General features: G+C 44.6%; 1 protein-coding gene across 1 annotated transcript; it reads right to left on the reverse strand.

The window, feature by feature from the left end:
* Positions 1-797: 797 nt before the first annotated feature.
* LOC308172081 (myosin IXb) lies at positions 798-26,754 on the reverse strand (the record flags this gene model as incomplete). The annotated part of the gene is made up of 41 exons (XM_080546992.1): positions 798-863; positions 1,491-1,621; positions 1,732-1,853; positions 2,524-2,647; positions 3,128-3,259; positions 3,402-3,507; positions 3,858-3,986; positions 5,384-5,576; positions 6,363-6,436; positions 6,547-6,658; positions 6,775-6,813; positions 6,924-7,094; positions 7,334-7,449; positions 7,655-7,834; positions 8,210-8,268; positions 8,454-8,600; positions 8,693-8,712; positions 9,673-9,870; positions 10,239-10,335; positions 10,463-10,891; positions 11,119-11,276; positions 11,451-11,600; positions 12,004-12,126; positions 12,306-12,416; positions 12,704-12,784; positions 13,121-13,243; positions 13,631-13,670; positions 13,823-13,912; positions 14,217-14,295; positions 14,759-14,960; positions 15,104-15,245; positions 15,513-15,634; positions 15,753-15,887; positions 16,057-16,173; positions 16,332-16,421; positions 16,580-16,703; positions 17,758-17,858; positions 18,936-19,035; positions 19,317-19,379; positions 21,579-21,673; positions 25,996-26,754. The coding sequence occupies 40 exons, from the start codon at positions 26,752-26,754 to the stop codon at positions 1,495-1,497; spliced, it is 5,580 nt and encodes a 1,859-aa protein (XP_080403118.1). The 3' UTR covers positions 798-863; positions 1,491-1,494.
* Positions 26,755-27,615: the final 861 nt, after the last annotated feature.

Consider the following 27,615-nt stretch of genomic DNA (forward strand, 5'->3'; position numbering starts at 1 on the left):
GACCTACCTGATATCTAATTGAGAATAATCTCTGTGCAAAAATCTTTTATTTTTAGGATTATTATTGTTTCTCAATAAAAGATAACATTTTGTCCTACGGGCAAGGTCTTCCCCTGCATCGTACCAGTCCAGATGAGTACATGCCAGCACTGAGGCATATCGTTGGTCCAATATGTTGTAGGTTGAGTAAATTACCACTTGGTAGATAAAAAAAATGTGCATTGGTCCTCATTGCATAATTGTCAAACAATAAGACACATCATGAATTACCATAGAAAAAGTCAAAAATACTTTGACATTACAACAAAAGAAAAGTACATTTGGATAAAAGCAATGGCACATTTTATTCAGCCGTTGGTGACATATTATTAGAGGCACTATTAGAGGCACTCAATTTCCAAAGCAGCTTTTATTATTAGAAAGAAAGGACATTGGAAAGGGTACAGAAAGTGCTTGGTACTTGTCCACGTTGCCATAACACAACGCCTCCATTACTCAGCCTTTTCTTTTACATTTCCAGTTTCCCTCAACTGCTGCCAAAAATGTGTACTTGAGTGTTCTAACCCCAGATTAGATGTCCTCGTCTATGAAAGGGATGTCTAGATCGGAGAAGCTCCTGTTCATCTTGGGTGTGGGTGTTGGGAGGTTGTTGGTGAGTGAGGACGGTGGGAGGGGGGCGGCGGGGCCGTCGTGGCTCGGGAGGACATAGAGGGATTGGGTAACAGCTGTCCGGTCCTTCCTGTCAGATGGAGTCCTTGCCTTCTGCCCATCTGGCTGCCCACTCCTCTCGCCTTTCACCTTCCGTGCCAGGTCAGCGGGCTTAGGGGGACACTCGGGCACTTTGGCTCCAGTGTTTACCCTTCCTGATACAGAAACTAAGGATTAGTCAAATGTGACGGCAGCTGGTGAAATCAGGATCAAGTCGCCAACTGACTTTTATTCTGAAATATGTAAATAAATTTCAGCGTTGTTGAAAATCAATGACACACTCACTACTCAAGCAATGGCAATGGATTCGGTGAGTAATCCCCACTACTACCTAGTTAGTGTAGAGTAGTGGGGATTACTCACCGAATCCATTGCATTTTGATTGGTTGGCGACTTGTTCCCGGTTTCACCAGCTGCTGTCACAATTGGGGCCCGGCTAATACAGTTGACCTGCTGCTGATACCATTGTGCTAACGTCCCAATAAAAAAGATAGAGTGAAAGCCCATACCACCAAAAGTGCAATAGTTAAATCTACCAGTAGAAAATAACTCGTTTTTTTTTTTACAAACCAACACCAAGTGTATGCACCGACACTACTGTTTAAATAGACAGTTAATTACGAGAGCCACGTAAGCTCTATTGTGTTATGGGTTGCACCTCCACTTATCAATAAACCTAACCCAAAATACCACTTGTAAAGAAATAAACAGTTGAAAACAGTTGAAGAAAAGCAACCCAGAGGATGGTAACTGATCCGGTAACTGTGGTAACTGTACCGTACCTCTCTACTGACCTTCCGAGTCAATGCTCCCCTCCAGCAGGCTGTCTGAGCTCACTGACGACTCTGAGTCCAGGTTATCGTTGTCCGAGTTCTCCTGCTCCAGCTCAGGCAACCTGCATGCCAAGTCGTCCCTAACAAAGACAAGACCGAGACAGTTAATACAAAAGACACAAAGCTCAAGAGCTCATAGGAACTGTACCAGCTGAACTGTACCCGCTGAACCGGAGGACTCTCCACTCACTTCTCCTGCTTTATGGATTTGATCCTCTCGATCAGGATCCTCTCGTCTGAGTCTGGCTCTAAGAAGTTTGCTGGCATTTCGATGCGGGGAACCTCCAGCTCTGAGAAGGGCTTCTCAACAATCTTCAGGAACAAATAAATCAGGTTACAGACAAACAGTTTTTTTTTTTTTTCAGATTTGTATCCCTTTTTCACCCAATTTGGTATCCAATTGCACCCAACCTAGCATCCAATTATCCCCTGCCTATTGCGTAGGATCCGCCGCACGACCCCGTGGCCGGCAGCCCCAGAGGAGATCGCCAGGCAGACTAGCTGACTGGCTCCTCGAGCCCGACACCGTTACTCCAGCACCAGACGGGGGCGGTGTTGCGCGACGGATCCTTGTCCGGAAATAGTCCTATACCCCCCTTTGGGAGCGGCCGCTCAATATGCCGCTCCCTGTGTGCCCCGGCCATATCCGGGTCTGGCGAGACCGGGATTCGATCCCAGTCCCCGGTGGGCAGCTTGCACTAGTGGCTAATGCTTAGACCGCTGCGCCACCGCGGGGCTCGACAAACAGTTTTAACCCTCGGCACACAGCCACACCGCTCAGTTAGAGATGATCTACTTCACAGTAGAGTAGCAAAGGCACATTCTTTTTTTAGTATTGTGTAACGGATGGACTAATAAGAAGTACTACTCTAAATGATAAACACAATACATAATAGTAAATGTTTTATTGTGAACATATAATGCCATTGATGGCGGTGCAGTCTGATGTAGCAGCAGACCCCATGGCTGGAACCCGTCTCACCGTGTTTTGTCTCCTCAGTTTGAGCTGGTTGACGGCCAGGGCCTCGGCGTACTCCAGCTCTGTGATCTCCTGCATCTTCTCGTGGTAACGCCTGAACTGCTCAGTGATCAGGATCTCGACTATCCTGTGGAAAGGAAGGGTCAGTGCTGGCTAACAGCATCCTTTTATTCACAATATTGATACTACACTGCAAGAGCTTATTCATATGTCTAACAGGGGAGGCTAGTGGAGGTAGAAATCGGAGGACAGGGTTCATTGCAATGCACGGAATGGAACGAGGAACGGCGTCAAACACATGGATTACAATGAGCTCGTCCTCCGATTTCTACCTCCACCAGTCTCAGCTGGTATCCATCTTTGCTTAACCAGGATAATGCTCGCTGCAACAATCATTACTGTTTTCCAGGGGGTCCGAAATGAATTCACATAAATTAATCATTTGGTGATTCATTTGACCACAGACTGTACAGAACTCTTGTGCATATTTGTATTGTATTGAGACTGTCCTTGACTCTCCTGGGTACTCTGTCCCGTGACAATAAAGTAACTCCATACATTCGTCGTAAATGATGCCTGTAGGACTGGATAGGCGTCTGTGACTCACGTTGTAGTCTTGCCAACGTCCTTCATGCCGAGGAAGGGGTCAGAGAGGTCTGGGGAGCGCAGGATGCACGGGGCAAAGACAATGGCTAAGGAGTTAGCAGACATCCTGTTGTTGGTTTCCTCCTTGGCCACCCTAGATAAAGGTAAAAGTATCTGATGAACTTCATCAATAACATTGTTGACAAGTCTTGTGGCCATAATAGGAAATCCTTTGTGTTTGAACAAATGAGATATTAAGTGACAACAAATGAGAGCTAATAGAAAGGACTCCCTACATGACGAGATGAAAGATGAGTCTTTCCAGGGTGTTGAAGTTAGAAGAGGGAAGTTCGTCCAGTTTCTGGTAGACAGCCCTAAGTTGTTCAGATCTCTCTGGCAACTCTTTACGTGGGGAGCAAACAGGTTTAGTTCAGTGGAAATCAGTGGACGTTGTCAATGCATGGAATGGAATGCGGAACCCGTTAACGATACCATTCCTCATTCCGTTCCATGCATTACAATGAGTCCTGTCCTCCGATTTCTACCTCCGCCAGCCTCCCCAGGTATAGATACATTACAAGAGAACATGATTGAATATCGTTTCTAATATTATCCTTTCAACTATGTTTCGAATGGCCTCAAAACACTGGTGCTGTGGGAAACATTGACTAAAGACAAATCAGTCTAATGAAATTGTACAGGTATGACTATGTACAGTATGTAGTACAGTATGTAGCCAGCAGCAGGCTTACCAACAGCATGCAGGAAGTCATTGTAAAGGGTGAAAGTCATGAGGGGATCCGGCAGTTCGCGAAGCCAGCGTTTGATCATCCCTGCGATGGTGTGGATGTGATAGTTCTCTAGACAAGCTGTATCGGGATCTGAAAACACAAAAACAGAAAAGCAAGACTGCAATGAAATAACTTTCTACCAATATTGATGTTGTTGTAGTAGTAGTAGTAGTAGTAGTAGTAGTAGTAGTAGTAGTAGTAGTAGTAGTAGTAGTAGTAGTAGTAGTAGTAGTAGTAGTAGTAGTAGTAGTAGTAGTAGTAGTAGTAGTAGTAGTAGTAGTAGTAGTAGTAGTAGTAGTAGTAGTAGTAGTAGTAGTAGTAGTAGTAGTAGTAGTAGTAGTAGTAGTAGTAGTAGTAGTAGTAGTAGTAGTAGTAGTAGTAGTAGTAGTAGTAGTAGTAGTAGTAGTAGTAGTAGTAGTAGTAGTAGTAGTAGTAGTAGTAGTAGTAGTAGTAGTAGTAGTAGTAGTAGTAGTAGTAGTAGTAGTAGTAGTAGTAGTAGTAGTAGTAGTAGTAGTAGTAGTAGTAGTAGTAGTAGTAGTAGTAGTAGTAGTAGTAGTAGTAGTAGTAGTAGTAGTAGTAGTAGTAGTAGTAGTAGTAGTAGTAGTAGTAGTAGTAGTAGTAGTAGTAGTAGTAGTAGTAGTAGTAGTAGTAGTAGTAGTAGTAGTAGTAGTAGTAGTAGTAGTAGTAGTAGTAGTAGTAGTAGTAGTAGTAGTAGTAGTAGTAGTAGTAGTAGTAGTAGTAGTAGTAGTAGTAGTAGTAGTAGTAGTAGTAGTAGTAGTAGTAGTAGTAGTAGTAGTAGTAGTAGTAGTAGTAGTAGTAGTAGTAGTAGTAGTAGTAGTAGTAGTAGTAGTAGTAGTAGTAGTAGTAGTAGTAGTAGTAGTAGTAGTAGTAGTAGTAGTAGTAGTAGTAGTAGTAGTAGTAGTAGTAGTAGTAGTAGTAGTAGTAGTAGTAGTAGTAGTAGTAGTAGTAGTAGTAGTAGTAGTAGTAGTAGTAGTAGTAGTAGTAGTAGTAGTAGTAGTAGTAGTAGTAGTAGTAGTAGTAGTAGTAGTAGTAGTAGTAGTAGTAGTAGTAGTAGTAGTAGTAGTAGTAGTAGTACTTCATTGATCTCCAGCCCTGTGCCAAGTCAACCAGATAATGACTGTTTCCCCCAGATGAATCTAGTGACCACCCTGAGTTTCCTACATACCACTCCCATTATTCTGTAACAGTACATGTATAACAGGGGAGGCTGGTGGAGGTAGAAATTGGATGACAGGCTCATTGTAATGCATGGAAAGGAATAAGGAATGGTATCAATCCATCTCATGCATTACAATATTACAATGATCTTGTCCTCCGATTTCTACCGCTTCCCGCTGTCCTTCACTGCTACAGTCACCAAAAGTATTGCTTTGGTTGGCGATTACTTAAACTCTGCAATAACAACGTTACTGTAATAACAACCAGTAACGGTAGTTATTACATTATTGGCTGCTACAAGGTCGTACCAGTCTCTAGCAGCTGGTGCAGCTCCCTGCCGCGGCAGGCGGAGCCCGACTTGCGGTAGATGCCCTCGGTGTAGAGGCCGTTCATCTCCATGTGCTCCAGCATCATCTCCATCACCATGGGCACAGGGTAGGCCTTACTGGTCAGCACACACACCCGCACGCCGAAGTGTAGCGAGCCGGGTACGCTAGTGTCCTGCGATAGATTAGAGACAATTAAATGAAATCAAACTTTATATATATAGTGCCTTTCGTGCAAAAAGGTGCTTAACAGTAAAATGAAAAAATACGACAATACAATTATAACACAGCAATACGATAAAACCAAACTAAAGGAATGCTGAGCTAATAAGGTATGTTTTTGATGTCATTTTTATTTTTTTATTTTTTCAGATTTTATCCCTTTTTCACCCAATTTGGTATCCAATTGAACCCAACCTAGCATCCAATTATCCCCTGCCTATTGCGTAGGATCCGCCGCACGACCCGGCAGCCCCAGAGGAGATCGCCAGGCAGACTAGCTGACTGGCTCCTCGAGCCCAGCACCGTTATTCGGGCACCCCGGGGGCGCTGTTGCGCGACGGATCCTTGTCCGGAAATAGTCCTATACCGCCCTCTGGAGCGGCCGCTCAATATGCCGCTCCCTGTGTGCCTCGGCCATATCCGGATCTGGCGAGACCGGGATTCGATCCCAGTCCCCGGTGGGCAGCTTGCACTAGTGGCTAGTGCTTAGACCGCTACGCCACCGCAGGGCACTTGTTTTTGATGTCTTTTAATGGTGTTTACAGATTGTGACACCCTCAGCTCCTCTGGCAGGCTGTTCCAGAGGCGTGGACCAATGGTTAAAGACCAAGTGTCCTCAAAATCAATCCTGCAGGTCTTGTATTCCCAGAACCACCAACAATGACATGCATCGTGCTGTGCGTGTTTATCGCACTCTAAAACAAGTCCACCAAGAGTGGTAATCAACTGCAGGGCTTACCTTTCTGGCACATCGCGTCGAACAATCTGTGATGATTTTGGTGAGGCATTTCTTGTGGCACACCAATTTACAAGCTAAACAAAAGAGAGCAGCGGAGAAGGTTACGATGATCATTACGGATCTGGGTCTATTCTGAGTTCGAATACAAGGGAAAAAAAGGAGGTGAAAGGTGCAATGTTCTCACCTCCACACATGTAGGCCTTCTCCATGCCCCAGATGTAGGAGCCACACAGGTCACACGACTGCATGATGTTCACCTGGTACGTGCTGAACATGTGACCCAGAGGGCTGCTGGGCTGAAAATTATTCATAGGTTATGTTAGACAGCGAGAGAGAGAGAAAGAACAATCTACTAGAACGATCTATGAGTACCTCACTCAGGGGCTTAGCTCTATGAGGCAAATCAACTTACACACTTGTCCTTTTTCTTCCTCTTTGTCTTCTTAACGACCTGCAACAAGCCGATAAGAACATCAGAGGGGGAAATAATTGCCCACCAACATTACAATTTCATTTAATAATTTCAGTTAATAATAACCGATCTTGAACGCCCAAAGGTACCTTGGGTGGCTCTGCCTCCTCTCGTTTGATCTCCCCCCTGATGAACCCGTCCAGGACGGACTGGAACAGGTTGACCACCAGCTGGACCTCGTTCTTCTGCTTGGGCCCAGCGAGACAGGTCACCTTGTTATGGTAGCCCTTCATCAGACCCCTGTAGCCCACGTGTGGCTTCTGTTGGCCAGCGGAGATGATGGAGTTAGTTAGCCATCTGGATCAAAGCAACTGCCATGCTGTCAATTCTATCGATTTGGTTTCTATCTGCCTCGGGTAGCGAGTGCCAATCCATTCTTCTAGAATACACTAGTCCACATAATTGTATATTACACCATACAGTATGTTAGTTTTTAACCTACAGAGATCTCAATCGTTTCTTTCAGTTGAAGGTGCTCAGGTAAGGAGGGTGGACTCACAGAGACAGAGTACATGCTTTTGATGGTCTCTCTGAACTGCAAGGTGGCCTTGAGGAAGATGCTCTCCGTCTCCGACAGCTCCTTGATCCTGGTGCGGAGCTCGTTCACCTGGTTACCTATAATAATAATAATAATAATAATAATAATAGTAATCTTTATTTATATAGCACCGTTCATACATAAGAATGCAGCTCAAAGTGCCAGATGATTAAAAACAACACAGTGCAAAAGAAAGAAAAAGTAGCAAGGACTAACAGTACATGAGTAAGAGAGTGTTGAAAACAGGATAAAAACATGATCTGTCCAAGACCAACACGTCACCTAGGAACTCATCCAGGTGACGCAGCTCATCACTGTCGGTGATCTCTCGGTCCAGAGAGGTCTGGTCTGAGACCCGGGTGGCCCGGCTTATTTTGATGGTGGGGTTCCGACGCACGTCTCTGGGGCTCTGGCTCGATGTGCGATAGCTGTAGGGGGAGTGGGAGTTGGAGGGGGAGGTGGCTGTAGGGAAGGAGAGGATGGATGAGTGTGTGTAGAGGGGGAGAGGTGGGTGAAAAGGATCAAGAGTTAGGACAATATATCATACTCTTACTTAATAAGCCAGGCATTCGGGAGGGCTTTCTTTGGAAAATAAAAGGATTTGACCTTTTTGGAAATAATACTAACATAGCCAAAAACTAACGTTCATTCAAACTAAACACATACAGTATCAATTTGAATTCAGATACTTTCTAACATTAGGCTGTTAGACCACTAGATGGCAGCAAAGGAGAGACTCCCTGAATTGAAGGCATTTCTAAGGCAGTTTGTTACAAACACCATGAGAGGTTTGGTGTAGGGTTCACCTTTCTCTTATAGGGACTTTGGTCTGCTTACCATCCTCAGTTATCTGGAAATCCCTCCGTTTCTTCAGAAACTTACTGAGGAACCCAAGCCTGTGGCATACAAAGGGTCAAATATTAACCATAACACAGAACATATGCATATGTAATCAATAAAGAGGCAACTACATAATGCTATACCCATTTCACACATGTAACAGAATGCAAAGACTTCAAAACGACTCAAATTGAAAGGGCTTTCGCAATCAGAATATCCCCATTGGCTGAAGGGGCTTTACCTTTCGGGAGTGGTTGGCTGAGATACGGTGGAATTCTGGTTTCCTGAGTCCTCATTGGTTCTCCTTGGTGGAAGGCTGAACCTAGTACCATCTACAACAAGGTCTGTGGGTGTCTGAAACTGGAAGGGAGAACCTTGGTTGAAAAACCTTTTACACAACACAGCAACACAACACAACAACACAACACATAGCCTGTCGGTGAAAATATCAGAATGTATCATCATGAACAGTCAACGTGCAGTATGAGGAACTTAGGTGTCTGCAAAGGAAAAGATTGATGATTAAAATCAGGAGAAATCGTATTTTTCTTATTATTATTTTATTCATATCATGCCGTTTTGATGTATAGGGGAGGAGACCCATGTTTCAGACAGTGAAGCCCACACGCCCAGCCAGCCACAGTACAGCTTATCCCCATTCTCCACCAAGATCCCTGCAGCAACCACACCCATGTCTCATCGGTCAGGAATCCCACAGATTTCCCCACCACCACCAACAGGGAATACACATTAGCAATAGCACTTAAATGGAACCAGAAGAACATTGAATGCACACCTCCCATCACTGGTTAGACATTCAGCATCATGCGCTAGTCCAGTAGAGCATTATCACCACCTGAACCGTGACCTTTTTTGCTGTATTTGATAACGGCCTCTATCTAACGCTGTAGTCAGGACACACATATATTAGCGATAATTTTGCATTTTGCATAGAATATGAAACAACATTTTGTTATCTCCCAGATTTACATGGTCAACAGAATGGCATTTAATTGACTCCCATGATCTGCTGAGTTAAACGACTGCAATCCCTTTCACCCTCATGGTGAAGGCTTCAAAGAGAGAATACACCCAAGAACACCTGAAGAACTACCCCACAAATAACAGTTGACCAGTAACATACTGCAGTGTTGTGAACTGTACATCGTTTAGCTAAACTGGCTAAACACTGTGTCAAAAAAGGTCAGAAACGAGCTGTAGCAAAGAGCCATCGCACCACAAATCAGTGGCAGCGGATGGATGAATGTGGCTACAGCTCAGTTTCTCAGCCCCGCGGGCCGCAGAGCTGAAGTTAGCAGACCCTGCACACTGCAGCCCCATCCAGTCGGCCGGTGAGATGAGTATCCTTGTACACATGCAAAGCCTTCATGCACAGGGCAGCGTCGTCTGAAGTTTTCCTCATAGAACTGTGAGTCAGGCTGGTTGGCAGTGGTCGGTACCTGGACCAGGGTTTTGCGGTTTTGTCGAACGTCGACACTGGAGCGGCTGGTCCCCCTGGGCCCTGCGGGGCTGATAGGGGGCAAGGGGTAACTCCAGTACTCGCTCTCCTTGGACCCCGCAAGGTTAAACATCAGCCCACTGCGGGCGTGGGCTAACCGGCGCTTGCGTTTGGGCCGCTTGCGGTAGCGCACCTGCACCTTGTCCTACAGTACGCGGGCCAGGACAGGAGTGGTCAAGAGACACAGTTAGACAAGACTGAGACTCTCAAGGTCATATCGCCTGCGTTACTCCATCCAGCATAGCAGCAGGACGTTAGTGACTGTAAAAAAATATATACTTCATACAAGAATTTGCAAGCCCCAATCTCGCACTCCCTCAATAGTATACTGCATGACAACTAGGCAAATGAGAGGCGATTGTTTGATGAAGCGTGTGTTTCACCGATGTTATACAGTGTATGTGTAAACTGACTTGATAGCAAATGTCTTGCTGACCTGTGTAGATGTGACAAACATGTATGAGGTATGTAACATGTACAAGGTTGTAATTAGAGCTGCATCAGTACCTCAGCTGTAGAAGGGGAGCTGTCAGAGCCTGAGGCTGAGCCTGAGGAGCTGATCTTGGACACATTGTCCATAGACACGGACTTCCCTCGTCGTTCCCTGAGTAGAGGAAGAAAGACAGTCAAGCTTTAGTGACGAGACGAGCCGCAGATTCCGTACGACGTTAAGGACATTTAATCGAAGCGAAAGCTGAGGCGGAGGAGAGAAACACTCCGGAGTAACTTACTGCAAACCCTGTATCCGTTTATCCCTCGGATGACGGATTTCAGGGCTCGAGTCGTCTCGAGGTGATCCGTCATTCCTCCTCTCCTTCCACCTCTCTGCCTTCTCCTTGATCTCCTCCGTGTTGGGGTGGCGCTGGACGGCGTGGGAGTGGCTGGTGGAGTCCTCCTCTCTGTCCCTGGAGGACTGGGTGTCCAGAGGAACAGAGAACGGTCTGTTAAGAGGAGGAGTCCCTCTTCCCTCTCGTTTCTCCTCGTTGACCTCTGACCCTGACCCTGAGTGTGGGCTCCTGTTAGGGCTCCTGTTAGGGCTGTGCTCCACCCCCTGCTGCCTCCTCAGCCCCCTGGTCTCCAGAGTCCTCTGAGGCTGGACCGGCCTGGGCTTCTCTCCCTCAGCCGGCTCTGCTCCTCTCTGCTCCTCTTGGGACTGACTCCTAGGAGAGGGACGGACCCAGTGAGCACCATCACCACTTTACAGTCACCTTAACAGTCCGACGATGAAAATGACGTAGTGAACATTGAACATAGGAGTGAAAACAACCTTCTAGGTTCTAGAGCCTCAGCATAGCCTGGAGCAGGTGTTTAGATGATTTCCATGTTATAATAGTCAAGTTAACTTTATATTGATTATAAGTAAGAGTCAGATGGGCTGCGTTACTACCTCGTACGTCCGGAGCGGCTCCTCACCAGGGCCTGCATCTTCTTAATGCTGCCACGCTTGCGCATGTAGTCTGCCCTCTCATGGGAGCTGCGCCACGCCGCCTGGATCACGGTGGCAGCACGGCTACGGGTCTGATCACGGAACGCCCGCCAGCAGCGCTGCAACACCGGGAATTATGGGGGAGAAACATCACAATCCCTCTTGGAATTCTAACGACCAGAGTCAGAGTCCGTTTCACTCCTTTTCCCATGTCCCAGTCAAACACAATGCTATGTTAGGTCCTGGTACCCTATACTGTATATATGTGATGTGGTGGTTAATACCATGCATACCTGTATGATCGTAGCTGCATCCTTCTTGTACAGGAAGTGCTTCCTGATCAAACAAGCGCGGAACCAGCGTTGCAGCGTGACAATGTGCCGTATCATTTCCTTGTTGAGGGTGTCCAGGAGCCACTGTCTCTGCTTCTCCTTGAGGAACACCTGGGCAGATGTGACGGACAACGGACATTTAGACGGGACAATAGGAGGCCACCATGGTTTACTCGTACAGTGAGTCAGTAACAATAAACTTGACTATAATGTGATATGAGGTGATATGATTTACATTTACATGACATTTTGACATTTAGCAGACGCCTTTATTCAAAGCGACTTACAAGTACATTTGTCTGAAGTAAGTGAATCATCTATACATCAGTCATCATAAGAAAAACTAATCTATGTGAGGACCAGGGGCCATTGGCAGTCACAAAGCTAGAAGGAAGGATTACTTTTTAAATGTGTTTTATTTACAGTAGAGAAACTGTACAGGGGGGTAGTGGAGATGAAGAGGTCTTTAGGAGGGACAGTCAACATGTAGCCTGAATATATGATATTTCTATACCTTGGTTTTTCCAATTTGGTAGGTGGTTTGTTCCAGGCCCATCTTTTGAAGCAGCATAGCTATGTCCTCAGGTGCTGTAGTTGCTTCCTTTGGTAGCAACACTCTAAACTTCTCAAGGAATTCCTTCAAGAACCATCACATGACATAATCAACCAACACATTACACGTAATACAACACTTCTTGTGGTGATGATTCAATATACAACAGGATGACTCAATACACAGCAGTATCAACTGGTACCGTCTCTGGTGCCTTTTGAATGTCAACACTTCATATTATCCAAACACTGTTTGTAGCCCACCTTGAAGGTGTACTTGGCGCTGTAGCCTGACTTCATGATGCGCACCATCTCCAGCATGCCTGTGTATCTGAGCTGCTGCAGCACCAGGTCCTTATCAAACAGCATCTCTCTCTGCAACACACACACAGATACACACACACACATACATACACACACACACACACACACACGCACACACACACACACACACACAGACACAGACACATACACAGACACATACACAGACACACACACATGCACACGCACACACACAAACACGCACACACACGTACACACACGCACACGCACACGCACACGCACACACACGCACGCACACACACACAAAAACACTGTGCTGAATCCATATACAACTTTTGATACAATCAATTTGAGTGATCATCAAGTGAGTTCATGACTACCTTCTCTGCGTTAGCCCGGATACAGCGGATGAAGAACGGCTCAGCTCTCCCCACGGTCTCCAGCAGTTTATTGAGGGATGTCTGGAGCACACATCACATCACATCCCATCAGTCCAGCTCACTGTCTTACCAGCATTATATACCGTATGCCATCAATTGCATCATTTAATAAATCTTAAATGTTTTTTTTTTCAGTAGAGATGTCCCACTTTTTTGGATTGGATAGAGACAGTGGAGAAAGACAGGAAAGTAAGGAGGAGAGGGTATGTCAGAGCCGGATTCGAACCCATGCCAACATGGCCATATGTGTGCACTGTAGGCCGTGGTGCCAGACCACTGGAACCACCCCGTGCCACGTGATTGAATAATCTGATCAGTTGTAAATGGAGCAGGGTTTAGTGTCGGGGGGGAGCAGACCTCAAACTGAGCGCTGATGCAGGGAGGCTTCTTCTTCTGGTGGGGGTGGAGAAGAGACCTGGTGGTGCGGTCGTGCAGGGTGAGACCCACAATGTGCTTGAGGGAGCGGGAATCCATCAGGTTCTATGGGACATCACATACAGTACTTAAACACAAGCTTTGACAACTGCAATGACATGGTGTAATAACAGGCATAGTATATATATACTGTATATATATATATATATATATATATATATATATATATATATATATATATATATTATTTCTTTTCTGAGTGGGGCAGTCCCACTCATATTTTTCTTTTTAATGACAGATACAGTATAGATTATGACAGGAAGGATAGGTGAGAGAGAGAGAAGGGATGACATGCAGGATATGTCCGCGGCTGGAATCGAACCGGGAGCCCTGCGGTACATGGTCAGGGCTTAATCCACTACACCACCTAAGCGCCCCATAACAGGCATAGGAAGGGCAGCAGCCAGAAAGACCCAGGGTCCAACACCTTACCTTAGGGATGAGCTGCTTGTGTCGGTGGCCTTTACTTTTCCTGTTGAGGATGAAAGGTCAGAGAGATGGTGAGAGTCTGGATTTGATGACAAAAGAAGAAGTGTGCCGGGAAATGACGCACTGCCAGTCCACAGTGACTCCGTCTGTTTAAGGACTGTTGAAAGGCGCAAAGCTGTGTGAATCACTACTCACTTTCTCTTTTCATAGTTGGCAAAGATGTCCTCGAACATCTCCAGAGGTGTCTCGTCAGAGTGTTCAAAGGAGAAGTCAAGCAAGCTGAGGCTGTAGAGGACAGAAATGAACACTTATACCGTTAATACCAGTGTTGTAGTACTCGAGTCCAGGACTCGGACTCGACCTCGAGATTTAGGGACTCGACTACAACACTGGTTAATACACCATGAATTATTCAAAATTACTATAGTAATACTGTAGTAATATCTTCCTACTAGTTGGTTAGGTTATTTTACAATGTGTGAAGATTGTTGCAGGACTGACAATAACCTAACCAACCAGAGAGATATAAGGGGTAGTGAAACACTGTTTAATGCAGAAACAAAGTTCAGAAGTTCTCAGACTTCCTTACCTGGATAACCTCTTCTGAATAGAGCTGGGCCTCTTCCTCAGTTCCCCCAGAGAGAGACGAGAGCTGCGTCTCTTTGCACCTGTATGGAGGTTCATGTTAATCATCATGACATGATCCAGGAGGTTAAAAGTAAACGAATGGGTCTAACAGAGCCATAAAAGCACCTTTAGAAACAGTAGATCTTAGATGGGTCAAATACCAAGGTTAGTGGTGGCCTAGGGGGACAGTGAGTTGGACTGGTGATCAGAAGGTTCAAATCCCACCTGGTTCAAATCCCTCCTGGGAACACCACCGGTAGTGGGCCCTTGAGTAAAGGCACTTAGCGACTAAGTTACTCCAGTTACCCTAAGTTCTCCACACCATCTCTCTGTCTTTCATCTTCGACAGGACTGTCATTGTAATCTCTAATTGTAAATTGCTTTGGATGAAAGCGTCTGCTAAATGGTAAACGTGTAAATGTATCTATGGCTCAGGCTTCGAAAGCAGTGAGTGATATTAAAGAGGGCATTCCAAGAGAAGCGGGTCGCTGGTAGAGCAGATACCTGACTTTGAGTCTACCCGGCGACGGGAGCGGCGTACTTCATTGAAGGCTGCGATGATGCGTACGGTGGCCCGGAGGATGCCCCATCGGAACACGGCCACCGGGTCTGACCCGATTAGCTGACGCATGAACGCCCGGTCACTGCTGCGTAACAGCGCTACGATGTCCGGACGCATGTGATCCGTGTTCTTCTCACGGAAATCCTGACAGACAGGGAGAGAGTGTCGAGCTGTGTTATGGGCTGGACCATTCTTCAGTACAGCGAGAGGGGTGCATATGCAATTATCTTACAAAGGTAATTGTTAACAATGCAGCATAAAAAGGTTGTCCCCCCCCCTCCTCCTACCTGGATCTGATATTTGACCCTCCCAGCGAAGTGCTGGATGACAAATGCAGGCTCCATCACTGGGGTAGGCACAAAGAACTGGTTGTCCTGATGCTGCTGCTTGAACTTGTCCAACAGGGTATCATCAGTGGCCTGGGGAAGGCTGATGATACAGACAGACAGACAGAGACAGAGGGAGAGACAGAGAGAGAGAGAGAGAGAGAGAGAGAGAGAGAGAGAGAGAGAGAGAGAGAGAGAGAGAGAGAGAGGAAACAATTCAAGTCATTCAAACATCTCTGCATTGATCCTAATCTTTTTCAGTCACTCACACCGTTTTCACCTGTCCAGTACCTTTAGATCAGTGCAGGTGAAGGTAAGGACTTAAGGGGAGGAATTCACTATTGAGACACTTTAGTTCTTATGGACATACTTGCTCTCCTCGTCCAGTAGGTGGAACAGTCCTGTGGGTTTCTTGCTGATCAGGTTAATACAGCCCATGTTGTCAGTGTAATCTATGTTGTACCAGGTGATGCCCTCGTTCTGGTATTCCTCCTGAAATACAACACAGGCTTGATTAAACAACACTGATGCTAAGAGAACGACTGTTTCTCTCTCTTTGAAGAATGGGAGGGATTTTATATGCTTGGATTCAGAGAGAGGCCCAATTCACCTGCTCAAGCTTAAAGATGTGTTGGTTGAAGTAATACTGAAGTTTCTCGTTGGCATAGTTGATACAGAACTGTTCAAAGCTGTTCCTCTGGAAGTCCTCGAAACCGAATATGTCCAGGATACCAATGGACAAACACTAAAAACAAACAAACATCTGTCAATGAACAAGATCAAATTCCGTTCATAAATCCGTTCATAATTACCCCTCTGCATTTTGTCAACTAAACAAGAGCGCTTCTGTCACCAATTTTTCAAATGATTATTAAATGTTTCCTTCTTCAACCACGCAGAGAAAGATGTCTTACTGAGACAGACTCCTCCATGTCTCGCTTGTTGAGAAGGGAGTGATTGATGTGCAGGACTATCCAGTCAAACAGGGCACTGTACAAAGACTTGGCCATGGAGTCCCGGGCAGTTGTGGCCTAGAGATGACAACAAAAACAACAACAACAACAACAGCAGCAGCAATGAGACGTGACAACTCTCTGCAAAGCTAACACGATCAATCAAGTCCATAGATACACTAGGTTACTTCACTGAGGAACAGTGGAATTGGAAGTGGTCTTAGAATCTCTAGTACCTCTTTGACAGTGTAGTGTAGAACCAGTGTGTCGTTGGCGGTAGTTGCTTTCCTCTTGGTCAAAGCCTCCACCAACAGCTCCTGTTTGACCTATAGACGAGGATGTTCAGACAAACGCAACACTACAAGGAAATGTGTCAACTGGCCAAAATGAGCACCCAGAAAAAACGGTATATGTATATGTATTTTAGTAAGAAGTATAATGTTGATGATCAGTAACAGAGCTGACTCCATAGCGGCCATGTCACCTTGAGGAGGTCAGCCAGTGTTGAGAGGACGTCTGCAGGTCCCACCTCCAGGACATGGCCTTCCTCTGATAAGGTGTACACCACGTTACCCAGGTACAGGATGGCAGACAGGACTGAGAAGATCCTGCACAACACACACACACACACACACACACACACACACACACACACACACACACACACACACACACACACACACACACTTTGAGTTATATCAACTTATTGTTTAAGTGAACTAATTGTTTAAGTCAACACACACAAGTTGCATCTTTTATTTTTATTTTTAATAATTAATTAATTAATGTTCAAATTACATTCAAACTGAAGAATCGAATCGATAAGCAGAATCGATATCATTATTCTAATCAATTCCATTCCTCCCTACACAACACAATACACCTGTAGGATGGTGTGCCTTGTCCACCCGTAGACTTAACCACTGGCATATTTCTTTATTTACAAGGCTATTCTTGGTCTGCTTCCATCTTACCTACGGATCTACATCCTTCAGAAAAGTATGGGAAGATATTTTGTCTTTGATCCCAGGACTTATTCCTACTATCTGTCCCTAAAGTCTGTACTGAATTGGGAAAAAAGCTGTTTTAAGTATGCTGCTCCCTCTGCTTGGAATCAGTGGCAAAATGACCTGCATTTTTTGGGAGCTGGTGTCACTGGATGCATTTACAGTAATTCTAAATGAGGCAGGCACATCAGGCTGTAGATGTTTTAACTGATTCATATTGCCCCTGTTTGAGCCTCGATGTTGATGACTTTGTTGATCCAGAATACTGATGAATGAACGGGTGTAGTGTGACATCATCGTCATTCAAGGAGACTTTATAGACTCATCAATGCAATCGTTTCAGAGCTACAAATAAACTATGCATGTCAATCCCTGAAGCGATCAGGGGCTTGTTGGAATGCTTTCTGCCTTTTCCCCCCCGAATAGGACTGACAAGCTCTAACCTGCTACTGCCACAAGACGGCAAAGGAATTCTGAGAGAGTAACTGTATAATTGTATATACACATGGTTTTCGTCTTCAGACGTGTGACACAAGCTTTTCAGGAAGAGGTGACGCCGTAACATTCATATTGAGTGCATGGTAGATGATGTTTAGCAGATGATGTTTTTTTTAACTAGATCAACTATTTCAGCCGAGGCCTCTCTCTCTCTTACTGTTTCTTGGTAGCGGGCAGAAATCCGACCATCTCCATAGCCTGCTGAAGCCTCCTAAACTCATGCCTGAGATCCTCCTCATCTTCTAAATGGAAGTTTTCCTGCAGAGTGAAAAAGAGAGAAAAAAAACTTGAGAGAAGCCAAAGGAGAAACATGCTTTGACCACCTAAACTGTTGACCTGAACTACAGTTTGACAAACATGCAATCGGTGCTTCAGAGTGGAACTACGAATGACGCTAAACTCTCCACATCTTTTATTGTTTATCTTTCATTATAAATATGTTTCTCACAATAGCAATATTGTGTACTGCAAGATAAAGAGAGATCCTAATACTCTATGGGCCGGTTTCACAGACAAGGCTTAAGCCTAATCCTGGACTAAATCACACTTTCAATGTAAAATCTCCATTGAAGATGCTTTTTAGTCCAGGATTAGGCTTAAGCCTTGTCTGTGAAACTGGCCATCAGTGTTACTCTAAACTGACTGTAGTCCAAGGGTGTGTTCCAATCTGGCAGTCATTCAACTATTTTAAGAGATTCCAATTCGTAGGGAATTCAAATATGAAGTTTTAAGTGACGTGCAACCTGGGCGTAACAGTAGGGAACAACAGGTGTACACTATACTGGGAAAGCAGCCAGTCTTCTCTACAGTCATTGGCCGTGTTTGTGAGTTAGTTTTGAACAGTTTCCGACCAGCACTGACGGGGATAAAATGCTGCTTGAGATTTATGGGAGTCGCAAGATTAAGGCTCTCAACGTTTTTAGAGTGAGGCTGTGTATCCCCGCAGTTATACTTCTCACAGATCGCATGAAACAGCATGCACCTTCATTGGAGGAATCAATTTTTCTACTCAGTGCGTAGGGAAATCAGGATTATCCCAATGGATTGGAACACAGCCTAGAATTTTATTCAAACTAATCTGATACGATACAAAGGTATTTCCCCAGACTTTCCGCGTGACTGAGTACTACAGTACAGTACTCTATGGAAATGTGATCGATGATAATGCTACCAAACAGGTCTCTCTAGACAGCGTATGTAAACAATGAATAAGGGTAGCTTCAGCTACACCTCTGAAACGGATACTATTTTGCTTATATTAGAGCTTGTTACTTGACTGAACCCTTCTGGAACTATAAGACCTCTTATTTCACACGGGTGAAATTCCTACAGTACCTGTTTGAGGTAGAAGTAATCTTCGGGCTGTAGTAGGTGAAACTCCTTCCGCTCCTCTTCCGACGCTCCCACCAACAGATAGTAGAACACATGGTAGTTTCTGGAGGTCATAGGTCATAGCGACATTCAGTCAATCAAGCCATTAGTACACATGAGTCATTCTCTATAACCTAATAGTTGCTCAGCTACTGAATACCTCCACACGCTTTGGGTTACGCTTTAGAGTAATAATAGTATAACAAGCAATTGAATGAGTACCACTTGAGGAGTGGTTCATTCATACACTTTCATAACAAACCGAGTCATCCCATCCCATAATAGTTGCTATCATGAGGCCTCACTAGCTGAGGTAAAGGTCATGTCTTCATTGCTGGTCCATACCTTTCACTCTTATCTCTGACCACAAGGCGACACTTCTCCAGCAGGTACTTTTCAACTACAGCCCTGCAATGGAGACAAACCGAAAGTTAATGTTTACAGAACCAATACAGCTCTGATTCATTTCCTGATCTAAAAGGAACTGAAAAAAGGATATGAAAAGAGGTGAACTTGATTGTGACACTGAAAGCAACCACACTTATTAACCCAAGGGATGGTTCAGCCTATTTTAATGTTTAGGTGAAATATCATCTTACCCTTTGAGTTGTCCTCATAGGCCAGTAGTGAAAGATTATCTAATTCCCTATTATCTACTTTAGCACAGGCTAACAGTTAGCAGAACCATCTCTAATGGACAGGATTCCAATTTGCTAACGAGTTTAGCATTATTGAAATTACATGCCAAAATCTCCTCAGAGTAAACTTCAAACTAAATTTATTAGAGGCTATATACTAGACAAACCTGTAAATTAGTTTATTGTAATAACAAACAATGTCGTTTTGCAATAATCTGTTGTCACATATACTTCCTGGTTTCCATAAGAATTCCATAAGAATAACGGTAACTTTTGGTTCACAGCGAGTAATCACACTGCAGTCGAGTGCCTGTCCAATGAGGCTATGTGTTAGTCTAAGAGGAATTAGTTCCAGTTCTGAGAAAATCGATTATAGAGACTGCTTTTGTTTTATTTTCATATTGATTTCATTCCACAGGAATTGTCCCCAACAGCTTCAAATCATCCCCCATTATTCCAAAAAAGAACAAGGAGAATGCCTCTCATCGTGAGCAAATGCTTTGAGAAGCATGTCAAGGCTCTGATCTGCAGCATGTTACCACCCACCCTGAACACCCACCAATTTGCCTACATGAAAAACAGATTCCACCGACTACGCCATTGCCACAACACTCCACTCCGCCCACACCCATCTGGACAAGAGGAACTCCTATGTGAGGATGCTGTTCGTAGGCATTTAACACCATTGTCCACTCCGGGCTCGACACCAAGCTCAGAGACCTAGGCCTTAAGCCTGACCTATGGGACTGGATCCTGGACTTCCTGTCGGACTGGCGACAGGTGGTGAAGATGGGCTCAAAGATCTCTACCCCTCTGAGCTCCCACCTGTACTCCTTTTACACCCACGACTGCGCGGCCACGCATAGCTACAAGAGGGTGGTGCGGACAGCCGAAAGCATCAGTGGATGTGAGCTTCCCTCCATCCAGAACGTCTACCACAAACGGTGTTTGTCAGCAAAGCCTGGAGGATCAACCACAGTCTGTTCGAGCTGATGATGTTGTCCAAAAAACTCTTCCATAGCCTTCAGGGACAAAAACGAAGAAGCTAACCAACAGTTACTTCCCCCAGGCGATCAGGCTGAAAACAAGCCTACTGAGAATGACTAGTATTTATCCCTAAGCACACCCAACGTACATGGACCCTTAAGCACACACAAGTCACTTTATTGTTATTATAATTTTTTTCCTACCACTATTGTATTGATCAATTTGTCTCTTGTCTTATTTGTCTCTTACCACTATTGTCATTTGTCTAACTCGTCTCTTATAACTATTGCCACTTTATTTATCTTGCCTTATTTGTATTTTTAAAAAACATTTTAAATATAAGATTTTTAAATTTTGTTTCTCTTGTGTTCTATGAAGACATTTATGTAATTTCGCACTGCTAAACTTAGGCTGTGCTGCGGTAGTAAAGTAGATCCAGAACCAGAGAATCGTGAAAATAGGCTGAACCGTCTCTTAAACCAACAGATCCCATTAGTTAGATCCCATTCACTCCAGAAACTCATTAATGAAGACATTTTTGGTTACAAACACCAACCAAACATGGTTACAGCAAAATAACCCTGAAAACTGCTGAAGGAGCAGTGGGTAAACTGGGTACAGTAGGTTTGGAATGGAATGGAATGGACTTTATTTTATTTGTCATTGCTACAGTACAGGTACCAAACAACGAAATTTAGGAGGGGTGGCTCCCCTGGTGTTAGGAAAGGGAAACAAAAAACAAATTTTAGAAAAAGCATAAATGCATAAAATCACAAGAAGGTAAGGAGCTGGTTTACATCAATAAAGGCTATGTACACAATCCACTGTACTATACTGCACAGATAGTCAACTAGGGTTGTCATATTGCACAAAGAGTATTTTTTCACATTATTTTAAAGTGTCACAGTTTTCAGGTTTGGTTTTGAAACGACCAAGCGAAGACATGTGTTGCTATGAAGAATATAACCAGTGACTCACTCACCCTCTTACTACACCGCTCTCTAGATAGTTGACTTGGATGAACTTCCCAAAGCGACTTGAGTTGTTGTTCTGTGCAGTCTTGGCGTTGCCAAAGGCCTGTTTAGAAACACACAGAATGATGCAGTTAGATAAACTGGTTGGCAAAGGCCTGTTTAGAAACACACAGAATGATTCAGTTAGATAAACTGGTTGGCAAAGGCTTTGAGACGCTGCAAACAAACTCCTTGGCAGATAGAAACATTCCAAATATGGGATGCATAAAACATACAATACATTTGTTTAGAAAGGCCATGAGTAAATGGGTTGTAGCTCTACAAGTATTTAATTAAAGAAGGGTACAATGTACATTTACATTTACATTTTTGGCATTTAGCAGACGCCTTATTCCAAAGCGACTTACAATCAATACATTTGAATACTAAGCATGTGAATCAGCAGTCCACCATTCGTTGCAGGAAGAGTACTCTAGCTCGGGCCCGGGGCCACTGATAGAAGGAAAAACCTTCTCCCTATTATCGCCTTCTACTAAACCCTTTTTTTTTTTTTTTTTTTTCTGGAGAAACTGAGAAACAGTACAAAGGGGGCAATAGAAGTTCTAGGGACACAGTAGAGGGGAAAGCGGGTGTCTTTAGGAGACGTAGAGGTGAGGGTCGGAAGATGTCTCAATGTAACCTTGATTTTAGGACGACTCTTATCTCATTTGGTTGACCGCTATGATGGACAGTTGTTTTCAAGGTGGTTAGTGGTTAGTTAGATGGTTAGTAGTCACAAAACCCTTTGATGACAGTATGCCATTCTGAGAAGGACTGACTGCATTTCATGGTAACCACAGAAACAAGGATACAGACAGCCACGGTGCAGAGGGATTGGTGCAGAGGGAGCGTCGCCTATGTGCTGTAGGAAATGCACCAGTTTTTGAGAATGAAACCGAAACTTGGATACATCTCAGAAAAGATGGGGGTTCATGCGTCATAACAACATTAGTCGTGTGTGAAAACAACCAACGACAGACTCATTAACACCCACGCAGGCTTATTAGGCTTAGTTCAGGCGGCCAGCGTGTCGGAAGATTCAGACGACGTGGGCTAGTGCATTTTCTTGTCCTGACAGGCCTGGGCCTGGCCTTCCCTGGGCTCCATAGTGCACTGCTGTCTCTGAGCATACAGATACTATCTATTCTCTACCGAGAAGGCACACAACAACCACCGCAAAGTTGCTACAGCAGGGGCTGTGGAATGTTCCCTAGTTCTGTTCTGTTCTGTTCTGAGTTATCTTTCAAATATGTCTTCCATTTTCCACCATATTATTGAAATATGTGAAAGAGGAAAGAAAGTTGGCTAGAGGGAAAGAGGGAGGGCCACGCATGCACGCACGCATACGCGCACACACACGCGCACGCACACGCACACACACACACACACACACACACACACACACACACACACAGACAGAGGAGGGGCTTCCTATATGGTGAGGAGGAGGGATTGTCAGATAACCTGGCTAAGCCTGTCTTGACATGTTCTTGTTTCTCTACTTTCTCTGGTGTTCCCTCTATGCTGCGACAACGCCCTGCTGCACATTCCCCGTGGTGCTAAAGGGCTATGCTCTCTCACCCCAAGCAGCACCCTACCCCTAGCCGGATAATCAGCCAATCAGCTTCTACAGTCATTCCTCCCCAGAGTAAAGTGCCATGGCCCCTCCATTGTCCTGTTTTCCTGGCTTTCAATTCATAGTTCACACTATAACTCACATAGAAACTGAAACCTCAGGCTTGAATGTAAGACCATTACATAAAATGAGAGCAGACATATTTCAGCTGTTACACGTTTCCATTGTTTCTGGTTTGTGATTTGTTTTAGATGTCAGCAAAAGACAAAAGTAGTTTTTTATTTTTTTAGTAAAAAGGGAACCAACACTAATGACTCATAAGAAGGCAGAGGAACTCCTCATTACAGTGAGAGTAATTTCACAACACATTCTGAAATAATGAGAACTTAATTACCTTGGACAATAGTGAAAGATCAAAATGTGCCACTTCTGGTAGTCAAAAGGCCTTGTAGTTCTTGTTTAATCTCTCTCTCTTTTGTTCTGGTTGCATGGAACATTAGGTTTGAGTTAGTGCACATGTTGTCAGGTTGAGCTGCCCTACCAGTTATACTTGTGGGAAATTGTTAAAACACTATAGATTTATTTCCCCTTGAACCTATTTCCTGTTAATTAAATTGGTGTATCAAATCCACCAACCAACGCAAAACACATTCCTCTCCTCAAGCTATGCAAATGCAAGCCTTTGACAAGCGATGGAGGAGGAGGCGCATGTGGCTGAAAAAGACCAAGATCAGGCAGAGAGAGAAAAGAGAAAATAGCTTTGGGAAAAACTCAGAGAAACCTGTCTGACCTGTTCATAGAGATAGGGGGAATAATCTGTCACTTCTTGACAGAGGCTGCATCTACAGTGTATGGGAAGTGGTGTGATTGCTAAATAGTGGGAGACAGCCTCTTACATAAAGCATAAAGGGCTAGTATCAATGCTATCATACTAACATGTAAAACCAAGCAGCAGGGGTCTAAAGCTGAGAGCTCAAATTGACCAATAAGCCGTCTTCATGAAAAAGAACAGAATGGTAGTTGGTACTGTGTAGAACTGAAGGTCAAAGTGAACTGGCAAGATTGTGATCAATAACAAAGCAATGCTATTGAAAAAGGACAAGCATAAGTCTTGCCTAGATTATCTATCTATCTCCACTAGTAGTTATGGTGAGAGTGAATGTCACAGTAAATGGACAAAAGTGAAAGTCACAGTGAATGGCCCCTGGCCCTAGCATAATGACTTTTTCTTATGATGACTGATGATTCACTGACTGACTGAGTGATGACCGATGATTCACTTACTTAGGATAAAGTATTTTATTAAAGTACTTAAGGATAAAGTATTTCGTTGTTTGGTACCTGTACTATATCAATGACAAATAAAGACCATTCATTCATTCATTCATTCATTCATTCATTCAAAGGAGTCTGCTAAACACCAACAAACATTTTAAAAATGTAAAATTAGTGGGTTGGTTCTCTCTCAAGTACAGGGTCCTAAAAACAGGGAGGGTCAAAAGGACACTAGGTAGGTGTTTCAAAAAACTGTAATTTTCTGAAGAAAAAAGAGGAATGGAAATCCTCTGAGAAGGGAGTTCTTCTTCCACCAACTCTAGTCAAACACCAGATGGAATGCAGTCAGGCAGAGAATAATGTCCAACTGACAGAAAAACAAACAAGCAAACAAACCAACTACCGTACTAAACGGTAGTTTAAAACAGTAAACTGTTACTTATTAGAATAGAGGTGTGATTAGAATAGATGTGCGTGGTTATCGTGGGTTGGGGGGTTATATGTTTTATGTTCGGTGTATGTAAACAGTAGCGCAGTTTGTTTCCTGCCTTGCTGCATGTGGCTTCCTAGTTCATATCCTGTATGTCATCCCTCCTCTCTCTCACTCATCCTTCTAGTCAATATCTACTCTCTCTATTCCAATAAAACAGAAATGCCCTAAAATATTATATTCTAGGAAAAACAAAAAACAATAACAACAACCAGAAACTCTGTTACTACCGTGAGTCCTTCAGCCTGTGTACTGGTAAACCACGGTATTACCCATGTCTCCATGACCCAAGTTTTATGATTGCTTCCTCTTTTCCTGCCCTCTAGCCTCAACCATGACAACTGCTAAACACCCACTATTAAGATCCCTTTCACTCAGCACATAAGCAGGATGCAAGATCTTAATCATTCTAGCCTAATATTCTAATAATAAGAGACCTTCTCTTCATGCATGACATCCATCTAGCTTTCGCTTCGTCAACTACAACACTCAATTGTGCCAGACGTTATCAACAGCCTCAAACCCAACATCTAATCAGGACAAGCACGGACAAACACTCGTACGGACTGACTGACACTGACTCATGCAAAACATGGATATGCAAACTTGCAGACTCAGCCCTTATTTATACACTGCTGTTGATATTGCACTCCGGTTTCCACATTCCCATGGCACTAACAACGCCTAAGTTTGGAGTTCGATTCCAGCTGGGACCATATTTTTTTCTGAGTGGGGGCAGTCCCACTCATATTTTTCATTGTATTGTATAGTGACAGTGAAGACAGACAGGAGAGTAAGGAGGAGGAGAAGGGAGAGAGGGCATGTCATCAGGCCTGTAGTGTGCACTGTAGACCGCGGTGCTAGACCACTGGACCACCCCAGGCCATGCTGGGAAAAAAATCTATGCACTTACTGCAATGTGTAAATGGATAAAAGCTTCAGCTAAATGGCGTATATTATCATTATGTTTCACAACCAGGGAGGATGGGGATGGGGGACGGGGGACGGGGTTAGTCACTCTTAGCCTCTCTTATCAGTGACTTACCTCCAGCACAGGGCCTGCTCCCAGGAGGGTCCGCTCCGCCCCGCAGCCGTACCCCTTCTGGCTGAGGGCCGTCAGGCAGTGGACGAGGAAGTTGGTGCTCTGGGTCTTCCCCGAGCCGCTCTCCCCCGAGATCACGATGCACTGGTTCACCTGCTTCTTCAGCATGGTGTGGTAGGCCACGTCCGCCACGGCGAAGATGTGAGGGCTCAACTTGCCCAGCGGCTGCTTCTCGTACATCTTCACATACTTGGGGTTGTAGATGGGCAAGAACTTGAACGGGTTCATGGCGATGAGAATGTTACTGGCGTAGGTGTAGATCTTCTGTTCGTAGAAGCGCTGCCGTAAAGTGTCCAGTATGCTGTCCTCGGACAAGGTGGAGAGGCTGCACAGGTCATCGTTGCTCTCGGTCATTGGTCCACCTGCGCTCTGTAGGATGAAAAAGTATCCCTGGCTCTGGGGGTGCTGATCCTGGGCCTCTGGAGGCCAGAGTAGGACCCTCTCCACGGGCTGGTCCCCGGCCTCCAGGACCCTCTCCTCCCCTCCGCTCTGCCTCACCTCCAGCAGGGCGTACGACCGGGTCATGTCCAGGCCCAATGTGGCCCCTGCGTTCTGGGTGACAGTGGCCGCCGTGGTCCCGGCGGTGACCTGGAGGGTGCAACATGACCCTGTGCCTTGGGACAGCCTGGGGTAGATGTGCAGGACGTAGGTCTGTCCTTCCAGGTCGGCCGCTGTCACTCCCACACCGTCAGTGGCGCTCATGCTGACGCACACACGCACACTTCAGCATACCTCACCGGGCCCCCTGCTCAACATGTATCTCCTGGGGGAGATAAGGACAGAGGTACAGACCAGTGTACTGAATGCAAGGGAGTTTAGTATGAGAGATATATCCACTGTTTACAAACTTAATTCTTCCTTCCTCTAGCGTGTTTGACTGCCAATGGCCTCTGGCCCGAGCATAGATTACTTTTTCTCGCGATGACTGATGGACAGATGATTCACGTACTCAGTCAAATGTATTTGTTGTAAGTTGCTTTGGATAAAGGTGTCTGCTAAATGCCAAACATTTTATGTAAATGTCCTTTTCTGTAGAGGTATAGAATAACAAAAAGTAACTTTAAAGTACCTCTAAAATATCAGCAGGTTGCTATATTAAAAAAATAGTATATATACAGTATTAATCCTCATGCTCACCACGGTTTAGGACACACAACAGTTGGTACTGTATCTACAGTAGGCCTGCTTTATAACTCATGCAATACAATCCACTAAAGTAAGCCAGCTCCTAGGACCTGCCAGTGCATACCTGGCCTGCCTGAGCCTGTAGCAGCTGTGGTCATGGCAGGCAGGAACACTGAACACCTTCCAACTGTTTCTATTCGTTTCATTCACTCTAACACTAACGGTGTTTTATCATATCTGAACTTTAAACTTTCCAACAAACCATCCTGTGCAATTACACAGCAGTCAACGTTTACGTATTAAGTGTTGTCACACACAATGATAGTACGTGAGCTTAGAATGATACGGTTCGATCTCCGTTTAGGGCAGTTCAGAGATATTGAGCGTCAAAGTTTTTACATTCCATTATGTTTTGTGAGATGGAACCTTTGTATTTTA

This window comes from Nansenia antarctica (assembly GCF_963989245.1).
Source record: "Nansenia antarctica genome assembly, chromosome: 16".
NCBI lineage: Eukaryota > Metazoa > Chordata > Actinopteri > Argentiniformes > Microstomatidae > Nansenia > Nansenia antarctica.